Source organism: Coenobita brevimanus, chromosome 101, assembly GCF_032717465.1.
Source record: "Coenobita brevimanus isolate Jiangsu-jjx chromosome 101, ASM3271746v2, whole genome shotgun sequence".
Lineage (NCBI taxonomy): Eukaryota > Metazoa > Arthropoda > Malacostraca > Decapoda > Coenobitidae > Coenobita > Coenobita brevimanus.
The window spans coordinates 11,549,535-11,565,359 of record NC_137054.1 but is presented as its reverse complement, the minus strand read 5'-3'; the positions used below and the strand labels follow the sequence as shown (position 1 = coordinate 11,565,359).

The 15,825-nt window shown below is 41.0% G+C and overlaps 1 protein-coding gene across 1 annotated transcript in view; it reads left to right on the top strand.

Moving 5' to 3' along the window:
* The first annotated feature begins 1,666 nt into the window (after window positions 1-1,666).
* LOC145414919 (tudor and KH domain-containing protein-like) overlaps window positions 1,667-15,825 on the top strand; it is a 94,421-nt gene continuing 80,262 nt past the window's right edge. Inside the window, exons 1-3 of the mRNA XM_080284335.1 lie at window positions 1,667-1,850; window positions 6,057-6,184; window positions 14,098-14,218. Of these exons, the coding sequence (XP_080140461.1) occupies window positions 1,667-1,850; window positions 6,057-6,184; window positions 14,098-14,218 (433 nt within the window). The remainder of the gene's footprint in view (window positions 1,851-6,056; window positions 6,185-14,097; window positions 14,219-15,825) is intronic.

Here is a 15,825-nt window from a genome sequence, read left to right as displayed (position 1 = left end):
AGCCAAAAAAAAATTTTTCAAAAATACCTTGGGATTGGGGGGTGTCAGAGGTGCGAAATAGCTCGGAACGTGACGGGTAAACACCCCAGATTTCACATTAAGGTTTTTAAAGGGTGGCTGAGGTATGATGACCATACCTGCAACAACCTTCATGATATATCATTATGCTTGTATTTATGTTCCTATTGCTATTTTGTATTAATGAATACATACTAACATTATTGTTAACTTTGGTTATGTGTTCATTACTCCTGTATTTATTTACTATTATGATGTCTGGCATCACACCCCCCACTCGCGTCTGCCGTCATATATGCAACTACTATGACGTTGCCATAACTACCGCGACAGTGCCACATCTTGCAAGGAGGTACAACTTGGCGAAAGAAACCTTAGGACACAACTGTACCTTCCACCACAACCTGCTCATAACCAGGTAAGCTTCAGATGACCTCAACTACCCACTCCATTGGTGTCCCCACTGTTTGCACACCACGGCATGTAACACAGAATGGGAGGAGTCTGTCATTCGTTTGGTGGCTCTACATTTGTAAAGAGTGAAGGATGTGGGGGATCACTTACTGTGCATGGAGGTCTCATTTGATGGGTTTTAGTTTTGGATTTTACACTGTCTATCTGTCTATCTATTGCCAGATGCCACAATCCCGTAAGGGGTGGCCATTTGACTCAGAGTTATTTGTTTTATGGGGAGGGGCACTAACCCTCCATCAACCCACTTGTTGACACGTAGGGAGCACATATGGTTTGGTTATATGGTTACCACCCAGCGTTGTAAGTGGTTTCTTGGTTTACAGGAAACCATTTGGCTTGTCACTTATGTAATGCCGCCTGTAAAGGAAAGAAAAGCAATAAAAAGTGACAGGAAAGATGGAGATTTTACACAAAGGTTATGATATGTATGAAAATATTTTTTTTGGCACTGACAGTCATGATTCACATTTGAGGTACCATTGTTTGCAGTAAGAAGTGAAGTACTGTATGTACATGAGTGGAGTCTACTGGAAAGTAATAGAATTAGAATTTCAGAGTGTTTACTACAGTGATGTAAAAACTGTACCACTGTGCATAAACCATGTCATAAACTTTTATTTATTTATTTATTGGGGGGCACTCACCATCCACTCATTCAATGCAGTGCTGTTCTCGGGTGTCTGCCCTTTCCTCTCCTGCGTCCTTCTTTCCCTCCTCTTCTGTCTTTCTTTACTTCATTCTTTCCTTGTCCTTCTGCCTACGGATGACTTTGCACTCTCTCTTCTGTCTTTCTTTCCTTCATTCTTTCCCCCTCCTTCTGCCTATGGGTGATTCTACACTGAGTGACAAGCCAAATGGTTTCCTGTACACCAGGAAACCATTTACTATGCTGGGTGGTAACCATATAACCAAATTATGGCGCCTGGTGGTTTAGTGGGTAATTACGGCACTCCAATCGGATTTAGCCAGTGAAGGCTTATATCCAAGGGGTGGTTGGGGTTTTTTGCTCACGTAATGCCACTCTGGGATGAGTGGGGTTGGTCACTTTCATTTTAAATTTCGAGACCAACTTGCCTAGCCCCGGGCTTCTACGTTCCTTGTGGGCTAGCGTAGGATTGGATGATGGATGGATGAATGGATATTTATTTTTGGCAGGATGAAGAAGAGATAGAGGATGGATATTTATTTTTGGCAGGATGAAGACGAGATAGAGCTGAGTGTGTCAGCAGATACTCAGAGTGCATCAATTAGAGTGAGGGTACCTGTGGATGCAGTGGGTTTGATCATTGGTCGCCAGGGTGCAAATATCAAGCTTATCCAGGAACGCACCAACACCAAAATAAATTTCTCAGATGAAGGTTTGTATTTAATTCCATTCTCCAAACTGTTGGAATGTAAGCTGATGTGATTAGGAGATAGTGTACACTGTAGTTGCAGTTGATGTTAATCTCTTTTAATGTTAGCTTTCAAATTTTTTGCTTCTATGGTACATGTTTATCTGTTTATCTAGGCATATACCATTAGTTATTCTGTTGGTTTATCACTTTGTCTAGCTGACATCGTGTTTTCCTCCTGGTACCTACCTTCATCAATGGCTGGTATTTTCTGATGTGTCTTGCTTACATTGCCACTCTTCCCATGCAAACTTTCACACTATATAGGACAGGCAGTTCATAGCATGAATCAAGGATGTGCCCCAAAATATCTGAGATTTCTCCATGCAACTGGTACTGTACTTTGGGGAAGTTAGAAATTTGAGTTCATGGGTATTACTGTAGCTGACTTCAATAAGCTACTGTATTTTTCTGTAATTTACTGTGTAGTTATTAGAAAAAAAAAAAATAATAAATTAAGTGAAATATTGCAAGAACAAATTACAGTATGCTGTTCTGCTTCCATCACCCTTGTGGCCCCTCCACTAGCAAAGCCACCAATTGATGTACAGTAGTGTTACCTACTCCTTCCTTCACCTTTGTTGTTCTTGTTTTGTGTCTGCCCTCCTGTCTTCCTGTTTCTCCCATTTTCCCTGTCACTTTGTATTACTCTTGTTTCCTTTTCAGGTGGCTTTACATTGAGTGACAAGTCTCATGCTTTCCTATGAGTCAGGAAACCATTTACGACACTGGGTGGTAACCATATAACGAACCCGTATGTGTTCCTTACATGTAAGTGTGTCAGCTGAGGATTAGTGCCCCTCCCTTTAAAACGAGTAACTCAGTCAAGTGGCCACCCCTTATGGGTGTATGGCATCCAGCTATAGATAGATAGGTAGAGATCGATCATACTTAACTTTCAAATGCTGTCTGTATCAGCCTGTCTTCTAGCATTCAGTCGACAAATCCATAACACTTTAGTATGCCTTTCTTCATCCGCTCTATTACCCCACATTGCATGCACTTGGCTCTTTCCTCTGTGCCACAAATTTCATATGCAAAAAGTAATCAGTGTATCCCTGCTGTTATAGTTTGTGGATCAGAAACCTGGAGCCTAACAAAATGCTTGGATTGTTGATCATGTTGATTAACCCTGGTCTGTCTGGTCAAGCAAACCCATCAGTCATAGGCATGCAGCTGCCCTTGCAGGACCATCATGTGCAGTGAACTTGTGAACCCTTGTGGCAGACAGCACCTTGCAACAGCAAGGCATGGGAAAGTGCGAAGGTTGGGTTCTAGGATGGACACTGCATTTGCATCTCTCCACCCAGTTAACAGAGGCACCATAGTAGACTCCACATCATCCTCATATTTTAATATGTGGTTACCATCCAGCATTGTAAATGGTTTCTTGAGTTATGTGAGGCTGTTAGGTTTGTCACTCAGTGCAGAGCCACCTGAAGTGAAAAGAAGAGTACTGATAGTAAAACTTAACAGGGAAAAATAAGTTGAGAGAAATAAGAGGAGAGGAGGGCAGACATAAAAGAACAATGATAAAGGTGAAAGAAGAAGTAGGCAGCACTGCATCGAGTGAATGGTTGATGGTCTCCACTACCTACCACCGCTTTGTAATGTCTGTCTATCTATTGCCAGATGCCCTAATCCCATAAGGGGTGGTTACAAACAATTCACCTCCATGTCGCCCTGTTCTTAACCATTTCACTGCCCTGCTCCCAGCTCACCTCCCCCCCTCTCATATACCTCTCCACTCCATCCCTTCACCTCATCCTCGGCCTCCCCCTCCCTTTCCCCTATCTCCACCCCACTCACATACACATTCCTCATCAGTCTGTCGCACTCCATTCTTTCCACATGGCCAAACCTCCTCAGTGTGTTTCTCCAAATACTTCTATCACATCCACATCTCATTCTTGCAATGGAAACATGGAAATTCATAACGGATTGGAAAACCCAACTTTAACGTCAAGTGTATATGACGAAGAGAGGAAAGAAGTGAACAGTTTTAGCTGAGAGAATCAGAATTAGATGGTACAATGAGACTTCCCTTTTACAGATCTGCATAAACTGAACTTCTGATACGTCGGTCACAGACCCCTTGACCCTACTATACCTCATACCAATTAATCTGGCCAGGCATGTATGGCATCACTGTTGCTGCTGAGATTCTGATTGGCTGGAGGTGTTTGTTCGATTTTGTTGTTGCTTAAACTGGTACTCTTTTTATTATCAGATGTGATACTGAGTTTATCGACAATACAATCGTCAAAAGCAATAAGAAATCCGTTGTATACTTATCAACAATGAAACTTTCATAGGAAGATGGAGATATTGAGTCAACAAAGTATTATAACAGTCCAAGTCAAGGTCAGCATTCGAACAATTCCTTTAAATCTCTGACACTGCGTAATATAACAGAAAATTAAGGAAACCTGCTTAATCTAAGCGTTGGTATAACACATTTAAATTTTAAGATCAGTCCATACTGTGACAATAGAGGATATATAATGAAATAGTTTTCCTTTAGCCTACTTTGATTTTTCGCAATTTTTTCAAACCTCCCTCCCCACAGAACTCGTCTTTTCAATAGAATTTTTAATTATTTAGAGTTGTGGCACAGTTTAAGGGTGCGGACTAATCTTAAAATTTAAATGTGTTATACCAACGCTTAGATTAAGCAGGTTTCCTTAATTTTCTGTTATGTTAGGGAGTGTCGGAGATTTAAAGGAATTGTTTGAATGCTGACCTTGACTTGGACTGCTATAATACGTTGTTTACTCATAACTCGATCTTCCTATGAAAGTTTCATTGTTGATAAGTATATAACGGATTTCTTATTGCTTTTGACGATTTTATTGTCGACAAACTCAGTATCACATCTGATAATAAAAAGAGTACCAGTTTAAGCAACAACGAAACCGAACAAACACCTCCAGCCAATCAGAATCTCGGCGGGAACAGTGTTGCCATACACACCTGGCCAGATTAATTGGTATGAGGTATAGACAATGTTTGTTATATACTAAGCCAAGGTTCAGTATTGATAGTGCATCTGGCAACTTATTGGACAAATTTATTGAAAACTAAACTCAGGTCTGGTATAGGGAGCACTTGCTGTGGCGTACTGGATAGCCACGTGTGAGATGATGGGCAATGGAGACATGGAATGCACTGTTTGGGGTGTGAGTCGCAGAGGCTGAGTCACATGATCAGTGTGTGGGTGGCAGGGCAGGTCCTAGGTCAGGCACCTGGTTTATTCTCAGTGTCGTTCTGCTCTTCGTATCAAAAACATCTTTGCTCCTGCCACTCCGCCACCAACCAAGTTCATCCATGACCCCTTGGTGATGTAGAAGTTTAAACGGACTGTATAGGCTTGTGGAAAAGATAGTGTTCGAAATTATTGTACTGTACTTTAGTTACTGTACTGTTAAGTGTATAAGCTTATTGCACTGTACATGTCCTCTGAGTGTGAGTGCATGGAGCAGCAAGTCATTGCAGGTAGAGCAGTCAGTCACTGAGCACTTGGAGGAGGACCAAAGTCACAGGGTAAATAAAAACCATTTCTTGTTGTATTTCTTCTTTTCTTTATTATCTTTTGAAATGAAGGCCAACATTAGTTCTGTATTCCTTATTGATCTGTTATATGTATATGGTATCATGGTGCACAAACCAAACCCATACAGTACTGATTTATTGATGTCTTGTAACTTGTCCTAAGTGGGGTGCCCACCAGTCTATTTTTTGTATATACTGACCCTTGGTCTGGTATAGCAGGTATGTATTGAATGTCTTATGTAACTAACAGATATACTCTCTGCCCTTTCCCTTGAGTTATTTGTTATAACAAGGTTCTGCTGTATTGTATGATCACTGTAGTTAGGAAGTGGAAATGAATGTAAACTGGTTATGTTTTTGTAGAACAGGTAAGAGAAGGGCAACTAAGGTAACAGTGGCAGCCCGGTGGTGAAATCAGAGGAAAATTGAAAACAAGGTGAGGGTTACCGGTACGTCAGATGGAATAATAGAGGCTCATAACTAAATAAGTTTGGGTGGAGAAAGTGGGAGAGACCTTGGTATTCCTTGAAATTACTCAAGCTTTTGATAATAGTACTTTCTAAGGTATAGTCACTGGTTTTCTGTTATATAGATATTAACTGAGGACTTTGTCAACAGAAGTTGATGGCCACCGGATATGCTGCATTCAAGGAGCTGAAGAGAATATCAGCCTTGCGCAGAAGCTCATAATAAAGACTGTAAATGAGAAACCAGTAATTGAGACTAATGAAATGCTAGTCCCTCAAGTAAGTCACTTATTTATCAATGTGCAGCATTGTATGCCTCTAAACCTTTCAACCTGAGGGATCTCTCCAAAACTGAGTAAAATTATTTGTTGGTAGCTGGGGTGAAATAATATGAAGTATGTTATGAGGCTGAAGGGATTATGGTAGCCCTCTCCTGACCGAAAGACACCAGTCATGTCCAAATGCAGCTGAAAACTCAGCACACCTCCCCCCGCCCCCCCAACTGCAGAACCTCACAGTCTAACTCCCCTTGTACGGCCACATGCCAAAAGTTTATAACTACTCTACCCTTATTTATTCTCCTGCCTACAGTCTTCTGCCTCCATAATTCTTTTTCCCCAGTGAATGGTTGTACTTTTTTTTTTTTTTTTTTTTTTTTTTTCCAAGGAAGAAGGAACCAAACACTAGAAGCCTGTATATTCTTCCCACCAAGAAGTAGGAAGTACAGTCAGAGGAAGACAGTTCTAGAGTTGATCTGTTGCATATATATTTCCTAGGGTAAATCAGTGCAAACCATTATAATTCATATAAAAAATTGAGTAGGTATTGATACTCAGATTAAAAAAAATACAACTTGAAGGAACATTGACATAAACTGTTAGAAATATATGCTGTACTGGTAAATGAAGAACTGGGAATAACAGTTAACTCTTACATTAGAGAGTTGGACAGAAAAGGGACGAGAGTGTGCTGTTAGAACGGATGCTACGTGCCTGCCATAGTGGTGGAGGGACGTAAATACAGTAATCCCTTTAAGACCCGGATGCCCAAGTCCAGAACATTTTGGGCTTGTGTCCTTGGACACCAAAAATGGCCAAAAAACATAAAAATGCAAAAAAAAAAAAAAAAAAAAAAAGCCGATGTATGTTCATCCTTACTTTAAATTTGTCATATGGTACTTTAAATTTACCACATGGTGATGAACAGCTGTGTTTTGGCACATAGTTCCTCCGACGTCCGCTAGAGCACCCCTGCATCCTCCCCATTTTCCGCCTACCTAATGTTGTGATTGCTCCCTTGTCACCATGGTTGCCCACGTGCTCGTTTTTGTGAATAAAATGCAATACCTCACTACTAGACCACATGGGAATTTACAGTGTTGTGCAGTGTTAAGAAATCAGAATTCAGAGTACAAAGGATTAAGTGCAGAGTGCAACATTGATGTGTTGCAACTGGTGTTGTGGAAGTAAGAACAGAATGTGCAGTGTTAAACAATCATAATTCACAGTGCAAAGGATTAAGTGCAGCACAACAATGGATTACTGTACGTGCTTCAAGTGCACCTTTACCACTGTCAGAGCCATAGAGGAGGCGAGTTAATCTTCGTGATGACCACAGACGTGTCGTAAGTACCCTGTACACTTCTAAATATTTTCCATACGCACTTGTAATTTCTCATTCTTTAGTTCCTTTTCATTTATTTCATGGTTTCTGTCCCTTATTTGTGTGCATAGGGTCTTAAATATGTTGTGTGTATATCCGGTAGGGAGTTTTATAGGTGGCTTTCAAAGTTAGGTTGGGTTGGGGTCTATAAGTACCTGTCCAGGGGCATTTTTCCCAAGTCCGGGACATGCCTTTGGCTCTATTACATTAGATCTTGGAGGGATTACTGTATATACTGTAGACAGTGTACAGGGGGGCCCCACATCTGGTGAATACAGTAGTCTAAAAAAATCGCGCCAGAAGCGAAACTGTCAGATCAGGGGCAGACTTGAAGTGGGGAAAAATTAACAGGAGTCTTTTGTCACCAGAAAGTTACTCTGTTTTACAGGTTACATGTATTGGACTTTAATCCCAAGGATTTAATCATAACTATACTAAACATCAGTATAAATATGTAAAGGAAATAAAAACTGAAATATCAAGTTCAGGAATGTTTTACTTGGCTAAAAGTGTGGGTTATGGGTTGATGAATAACTACTGGGTGGCAGCTTGGGTCTCTGCCTCATTTTATCTCCCAAGGTCGCCTTCGTACTGTTGTAACAAGTTCTGGCTTAACATCGCCAAACATGAGACACAGGTACAAAAAGCAGTCAGGCAAGGTGGTAGCTGTGGTCTGTGCGGTGGCAGCTTACACGATGGTGTCGTCACAAGGTGGCTGCCAAGTGCCGAGCTGGGTGCACACAGAATTTCCAAAGTCCTGCACCAAATGCAGGACTTTGGAAAGTTTCTAGCCTGTCGCCAGATAAGAAAACGCCAGGTGCGAGGCCCCACTGGGACAGGGACCATTGAAGTACAGTACATGTATTTTTTGTTGGTAGGGTAAGCAAGAGTAGCTGATGCAAAATGAATAGTTATTTCACTAAACGCCTTCTTTACTTTCTTTTGAGATAGAAATATACTTGTTTTGCAATACTCTGCTGAAATTTATTGATGATTTCCTTACATATTAGTTAAAAGAAAAAACAGTTGCTGTAGATTAAGAACAACTTTATGAAAGAAAATGCCACCCTAACTCAGTCTGCGGGAACTGTTTTTTGCAGCAATGAAAATCATTGATAAACTTTATTCTGCTGCCTGTTTTTTTTTTGCATCTACTTCCACATTTCATTTTCCTCAGTACTCCCGAATAATTGTACTTCCTGTTTGTGGTGTCAGCAATACTAGCTGAAGCAAAACTAATACAGTAAACTCAGTTATCCATCGTCGCAATAGCCAGCGCTTTTTGCTTGGCCTTATTAAACAATATCCGGCAGAATTTGGTAATATCCAACGCAAAACAGGAAGCAATTGGCAGTACTATGCATTTTTCAGAGGTAGTGTGTATCATCTGGCCCAGACAGTGGCCTGTGGGCCACAGCACTGCAACACACGTCAACCAGTCAGTGCATCGTGGGAGAAGTCCACCTTTGCACCAAGGCAACCATCCCCCACTTCCCCCCTATTCCTTGCTCATTGCTGTAGTGCTGACATTCTTTGTGGCCCCTCAGTGCTCAATGCCCAAGTGCTCTGCCTGCTATACCCTAGTTATGTGCGATAGCCGAGTTTGTGGCTTTTATGGTAGTGCCAACACTTGATGAGTATGATTATGATTATATCTACTGAATTGCTGTACTAAATGTACATTCACGAACACCAGTTTCTGCTCAGGGATGCCCCCTTCCTACCCCTGTATACCCAGGGAAGAGGGGAGGGGGAGAATGAAACGAGCTCCACGCAGCTCCCAACCTCCCCCATACCTGTACCAAAGTAAACAGCAAGCCCAATGTATGAGGCCAGGGGTGGCCATTGTTTATGATATTGTTTTAGTCTTAGAGTTGTAGTACATTAATTTTTTTGCTGCAGGATGTTGACAATTACCAGTATATTATATACTTTTTACATAAACTATTGTCTTATGTTTGTTTAATAGTAATGTGACCATGAGTGTTAAGTATGAGGTCAGTTTGAGATGTAACTTCCAGTTAAGAGTGACAGGTGGGGTTAGTGGGCTAGGTAGGGGGATGGGGAAGGGTTGGGAGCTCGGGTAGACTAGTGACAGGTGGAGTTCATTTCCTCCTCCCTCTCCATTTCCCTGGATATACAGGAGTAGGAAGGGGGCACCCCTGAGCAGAAATTAGTGATCGTGGGTGTATTGTAGCAATACTGTACTGTAATTTGGGCATATGGAGAGAATGGATAATGAGCGATTGGTGAAAAAGATAACTAGATCTGATGTGAGAGGTGTAAGGCTGAGAGGAAGACCACGAATAGGATGGATGGACAGTGTGAAGAGAGCGCTGGATGCGAGAGGGATGTCTGTTGAGCAAGGAAGAGTGGCTGTGCGTGACAGAAATAAATGGAGAGAAATTGTGAATGAATAAGTGATGACGCAGCCCTGAGGGGATATTCTCCCGCATTTGGTCTGATCAGCTAGTCAGGTCAGGTGCGGGTAAGGGGATGGGTGTATTATGATGTGGCAGGGGTAAACCAGTTCTGCTGTCGGGCCCTGCTGCGGATGTCACTGATTGCATTGTGCAGTTGACCCTTGTGCGGTGTGGTGCGGTGAGGATCTGTCCGTTCTCCCCTTTGGGGCTAAGATGCGAATAAATGTGTTTGAATGGATGAGTAAATGGAGAGTGAGTCGTCCTGTCTCGGCTACCTCCCTTTCCTTGGGGGAAGCAGCCTAGGTATATAGATAGATAGATAGAATTTAATCTTGCTTTTAATCTTTTACTCTTGGGAAAGCTTTTAGGATACAGTGTTGAGATGTATAGTAATACAGTATCTTGCTCATTGCTGAATGTTAAGCTAATGGGGGGGTACTATGCAATATCTGGCATTTCACTTTATTCGGCATAGGGTGTGGCTGAATTACAACGGATAATTGAGAGTTCGCTGTAGTTATTTTACTAAATATTTTCTTTGTTTCACTTTTTGAGATAAAAATGTGCATTTCCCACAATAATATACTGAGAGATAGTTGTAGATATCTTACTTCCCTACATATTGGTACAAAAATAGTCACTGTAGCTCATTTATGAATGATAATATTGTAGAAAATGTTGCTCTAACTACAATCACTGTTGCTCATTTAGGAATGATTTTATTGTAGAAAGTGTTACTGTAGCTCAGGCTATGGGAGCTGCTTCTCATGGCAACAAAAAAAAGTTCTTAAACTATGCAGTGTATTCTGCTGCCTGTATTTTTTCTTTTACTGTCATACTTCTTCCCCGGTATTCCTGAGTAGTATTTACTTCTTTGTGGTGTAAACAAGACAAACGAAGGCTTTTTTAAAGTGAACATAGCAGTTGTTATTTTGTTGGACTCAGCCATTGTCATTTGGTAATGAGTGTCTGGATTTTGGTTGGGTACTGTCTCCATTGAATGGTAGCATGTTGTTGAAATTTTGCTCCGATATCTGAGTCATGAGAGGATTAATAGTTCAGTGATTGTTAAATCTGCAGCTCAAGGATGTACCATGTGTTTTAATCTGGCTAATACCAGATGATTTTGTTCAGGTTAGGAGAGACCTCTCAGGGTGAAAGGGTCAGAAACATCATTAACCCTCTTAGTGCAAAGATGTACTTTGTATTAAATTTGGCTGTTCACAAAATATTTATTTAGCTCACTAGAGCCCTCTTTAAATATATATATATATATATATATATATACGGAGCCTCTGTGGTACAGTGGTAAAGTGTGCGTTTTCGTACGCTGAACAATGATGGTTCACGCCCCGCCAGGATAATAAACTTTGGGAGCGTTCTTCTGGCCACGTACTGGATTGGCGGACACAAGGGGTACTGTGGTTGAACCAGTGTCGCATACTATAAAGAATGGCTGCACCCAGTCGGCTTGCGCAGGCTGACTACATTTGGTTCACAGACTACACACACATCCAAAGCCACTCCAACACTACAGTTACACTTACAAGCACTTCTCACTGTACATACAATCTCTACCGGACAGCCTAAGCCACTTGGTAGAGATACATTGGCTGTATCGTCCCCATTTCGGTCAGGATAGGCCGGTCCTGCAGTGGACACTCAAATGGCTGAGATGAGGTTTTATATCTATCTATCTATCTATCTATCTATCTATATAGATAGATAGATAGATAGATATATATATATATATATATATATATATATATATATATATATATATAGATACAGATATGTATATAAATATATATGTATATAAATATATATGTTTATATCTATATAGCTATTCTATCCATTGCCAGATGCCTTAGTCCCATACGAGGTGACCACAAACCAATTGCCTCCATGTCACCCTGTCCCCTGCCATTTCACTGCCCTGCTCCCAATTCACACCACCCTTTCTCATATACCTCACCACTCCATCTCTCCATCTCATCCTTGGCCTCCCCCTCCCTCTCTCCCCCTCCACCTCACTCAATACTCTCCTTGTCAGTCTCTCACTCTCCATCCTCTTCACATGGCCAAACCACCTCGGGTGTGTTTCTCCTAATGCTTCCTATATACTGTATATATATATATATATATATATATATATATATATATATAGATATACATACACAGAATATACTGTATATACAGTAATCCATGTACTTTCCGGACGCCCACTTTCCTGACTCCCCACTTACCGGACATTGTGCTCGTTTTTTTACTAATAAACAGTGAATAAATTGCAATACCTTGCCATGTGGAGAGGATGGAGGGTGAAAGACTGACGAAGAGAGTGTATGTGAGTGAGGTGGAGGAGGGAAGAGGGAGGGGGAGGCCGAGGATGAGATGGAGGGATGGGGTGGAGAGGTATATGAGAGAGGGGGGTGTGAGTTGGGAGCAGGGCAGTGAAATGGCGGGGAACAGGGCGACGTGGAGGCGATTTGTTTGTGGCCACCCCAAATGGGATTGAGGCGTCTGGCAATAGATTGATAGGTAGACCTTGCCACTATACCACATGGGAATTTACAGTGTTGTGAAGTGTTAAGAAATTAGAATTTAGAGTGGAAAGGATTAAGTGTGGAGTGCAGAGTGGCGGTTGAAACTGGTAGTTGAAACTGACGTGGTTCAGTTAAGAAGAATGTGCATTGTTAAACAATTATAACTCACAGTGCAAAGAATTAAGTGTAGCACAACTCTGGATTACTGTACGTGCTTCAAGAGCATTTTCAAAACTAACAGAGTCTCAGAGAGTTCAAGGAGGTGGCCACAGGCGTTTCGTAAGTACAGTACCCTATATACTGCTAGGCCTAAGTATTTTCCATACTTCTAATTCTTCATTCTGTGGTTTCATTTCATTTATTTCATGCTTTATGGCCATTATTGGTGTGAATAAGGCCTTTAATAGGTTTAAATAAGTGCTATGCATGTCCGGTAGGGAATTATTTAGGTGGCTTTCAAAGTTAGGCTGGGTTAGGGTCATAAGTACCAGTCCAGCAGTCAGAGGCCCACTTTCCGGACATGCCTTTGGCTCTTTTACATCAGATAGTGGAGGGATTACTGTATATATATATATATATATATATACATATACATATATTGTATATATATGTACTGTATACTTTACGGACATGCCTTTGGCTCTATTACATCAGATTGTGGAGGGATTACTGTATATTTATATTTATATATATATGTGTGTGTGTACTGAACTGTAAATCCACCATTAGATGGATTTCTTAATATTTCATTCAAATATTCTAGTCTGAGGGGTAATTGATAAGTTCATGGCCATAGGTAGTTGCAGATGAGCTATACCATTTTCACTGAATGTGCATGCAGCTCAATATATTGAGTAATTACACAGAAAGTTTAAAGGTACTAACTTGAGTTGTTTTGCTGTTACAGATATTTTAACTGTGAAAGTCAGCAGTTTCTATGAAAGTGGATAATACAAGTCATGATGCAGTTATCTACTACCTCAGTCTCAAGGGCTTAACATCCAAGGAGGGCCACAAGGGCACCCTTGACATCTGAAGTTTGTTGTGGATGACTGGATGGATGCATGCCTGGGAGATATCCAGCTCGGTGGCAGTGTAGCGTTCCATTTCTAGTTGATCTGCTATGATGATGTCATGAATCTTGACAGTGAATTTTGTTTGTTATGATGGTGATTGGCCTCCCCGGATGAGGGTTGTCTTTTACGCTCTGCCTTACACTTTGGAATTCATTAGCCATCTTTACTCTGCTGTGCAAAGGGACATCCTCCCTCCGTGTAGCCACCTTGTCCTTTTGAACCTCACTGGATGTTAAGCCTTTGAGACTGAGGTAGTGGATTACTGCATGATGGCTGGTGTTTTCTAGTTTTTCAGGAACTGCTAACTTTAAGGGTTTAATTACCTGTAACAGGAAAACAACTCTAGTTAATTCTGTGTAATCATACAGTAAATTAAATGCACACACATTCAGTGAAAACTGTATAGCTTATCTCCTGCAGCCTTAGGCCACAAACTTATCAATCACCTTTTGTATCTCTAATATCATATTTCCTGGTGTGGACAGGTAGCAGTTGGATGCATCATTGGAAGAAATGGTGAGGTTATCCGTCGACTTTCGCACAACAGTGGTGCCAAGATTATTGTTGAACGGGAGGAAGATAGGCTTATCACTCCAGTTTACCCAGGTAAAATGTGGCCTCCATCCATCCATCTCTCTCTCTCTCTCTCTCTCTCTCCTGTGGGATACTGTAATGTCTCTTAGTTTGTAAATATATTGTAGATGCCCCTGTTATGGTGCAACAGTTTTCACTAAAGTATAATTCCGAAAGTATCATCATTCTAACCCTCTATCCCATTACACTACTCGACAAGAATTTCAGTTCAGAGACAAAAATGGGTATCCCAAGACAATAATGTGGCACTGATTTCAAATATGATGTTCATTTTCCACTAGTGCATAGCTATAGTTTTTCTGAACTCACTACACCCACATGCATCCATGTTGTACTGTACAGTGGTCCTTCTTTTCATCGCTTTATTCGTGCTCTTTATACTTCTTTATATAAATGCAGTGTGTAATATCAAGCATATACATTGCCAGTTTTCTACGTCCACTGTCTAAAGTATGTCTGTGTAAATTCGTTATGCTTAACCCATCAGTACACGAAGACACAATTCACGTTCTTTGGGTTTGTACTGGTCAAAACACAAAGACGTAAATCACATTCGAAAGCAGAAAAATATGTGTAAAAAAATGTCTCCAGACGATTTGCATCAAATTTTAGTGCGTCCTAACAGGCCAGTCAAATGTCCAAAGTAAACATTTAGCAACCCCGGTGGTCCTGGCGTCAGGTAGAACGAATCGGTATTCCTCAGCCTCTCACCACCAGCCAGGGGGAAGGGTAGCATTCCATCCCTCGTCCCTTTAAACTTCTTCCATTTTCCCCGTCCTGCTTGAGGCAGAAGCTGTGATTAAAATATCATTATAGTGTTTGTGAATATATTGTGAAGTGCTTGTGTCTGTGGAACATACATATAGTGTTCGTAAAACATTGGGGCCTGTTATCAGCCGTTAGGCCTGGGCAGGAATCGAATTTGCTATAGCAGGGTTTGCCACTTTGCATCACCCTGCCCCGGATGATGAGAGTATTTTACCAATATAGTGAAGCAAGTGTTTATATTGTGTCATAGATATAGTGCCTAGAATCATTGTGATAATGATATATAGCGTTTGTTAAGTGTGAAATATACGTTCATAGAGAAATACAGTAATAGTCAAGTCACCTATGGTGCGGACTTCTATCCCGTGGTTTTCTATGACACAGGAAGGTGCCAGACCACCCTCCCCAAAATGAACCACACGAATTAACTACCTATGGTACAGGCACGGCAAGGTTTAAAATGCGCGGGCAGATTCCAATGGTGGCGCGCTCCCCTGTTTGTAAACAAAGAAGATAGTGACCACTTCAGCTCCATAATACAAGTGCTTCAACTGGGGACTTTTTTTCTCTCTTAGTAGGAGGTTAAACTTGACCAAATTCATTTTGTTATGTAATGAAACATTAAAGATTCTTTGGGTATTGTGACTAGTTTATAGGTTTGTTCGTAAAACCCGTATGATCAGGTTAGTGACAAAGCTTTCTGATCTTCTGTCATACCCTCCACATTCTCATCAACAACAGTCTAAACAACCATTCTTACGGTTGTAGCTAGCAAAATACCGCTATTGTGTCAGTTATTATTATTGTTATTGTGTCAGTGTTATTATTTTATGTACTGTGTATGTTAGTTA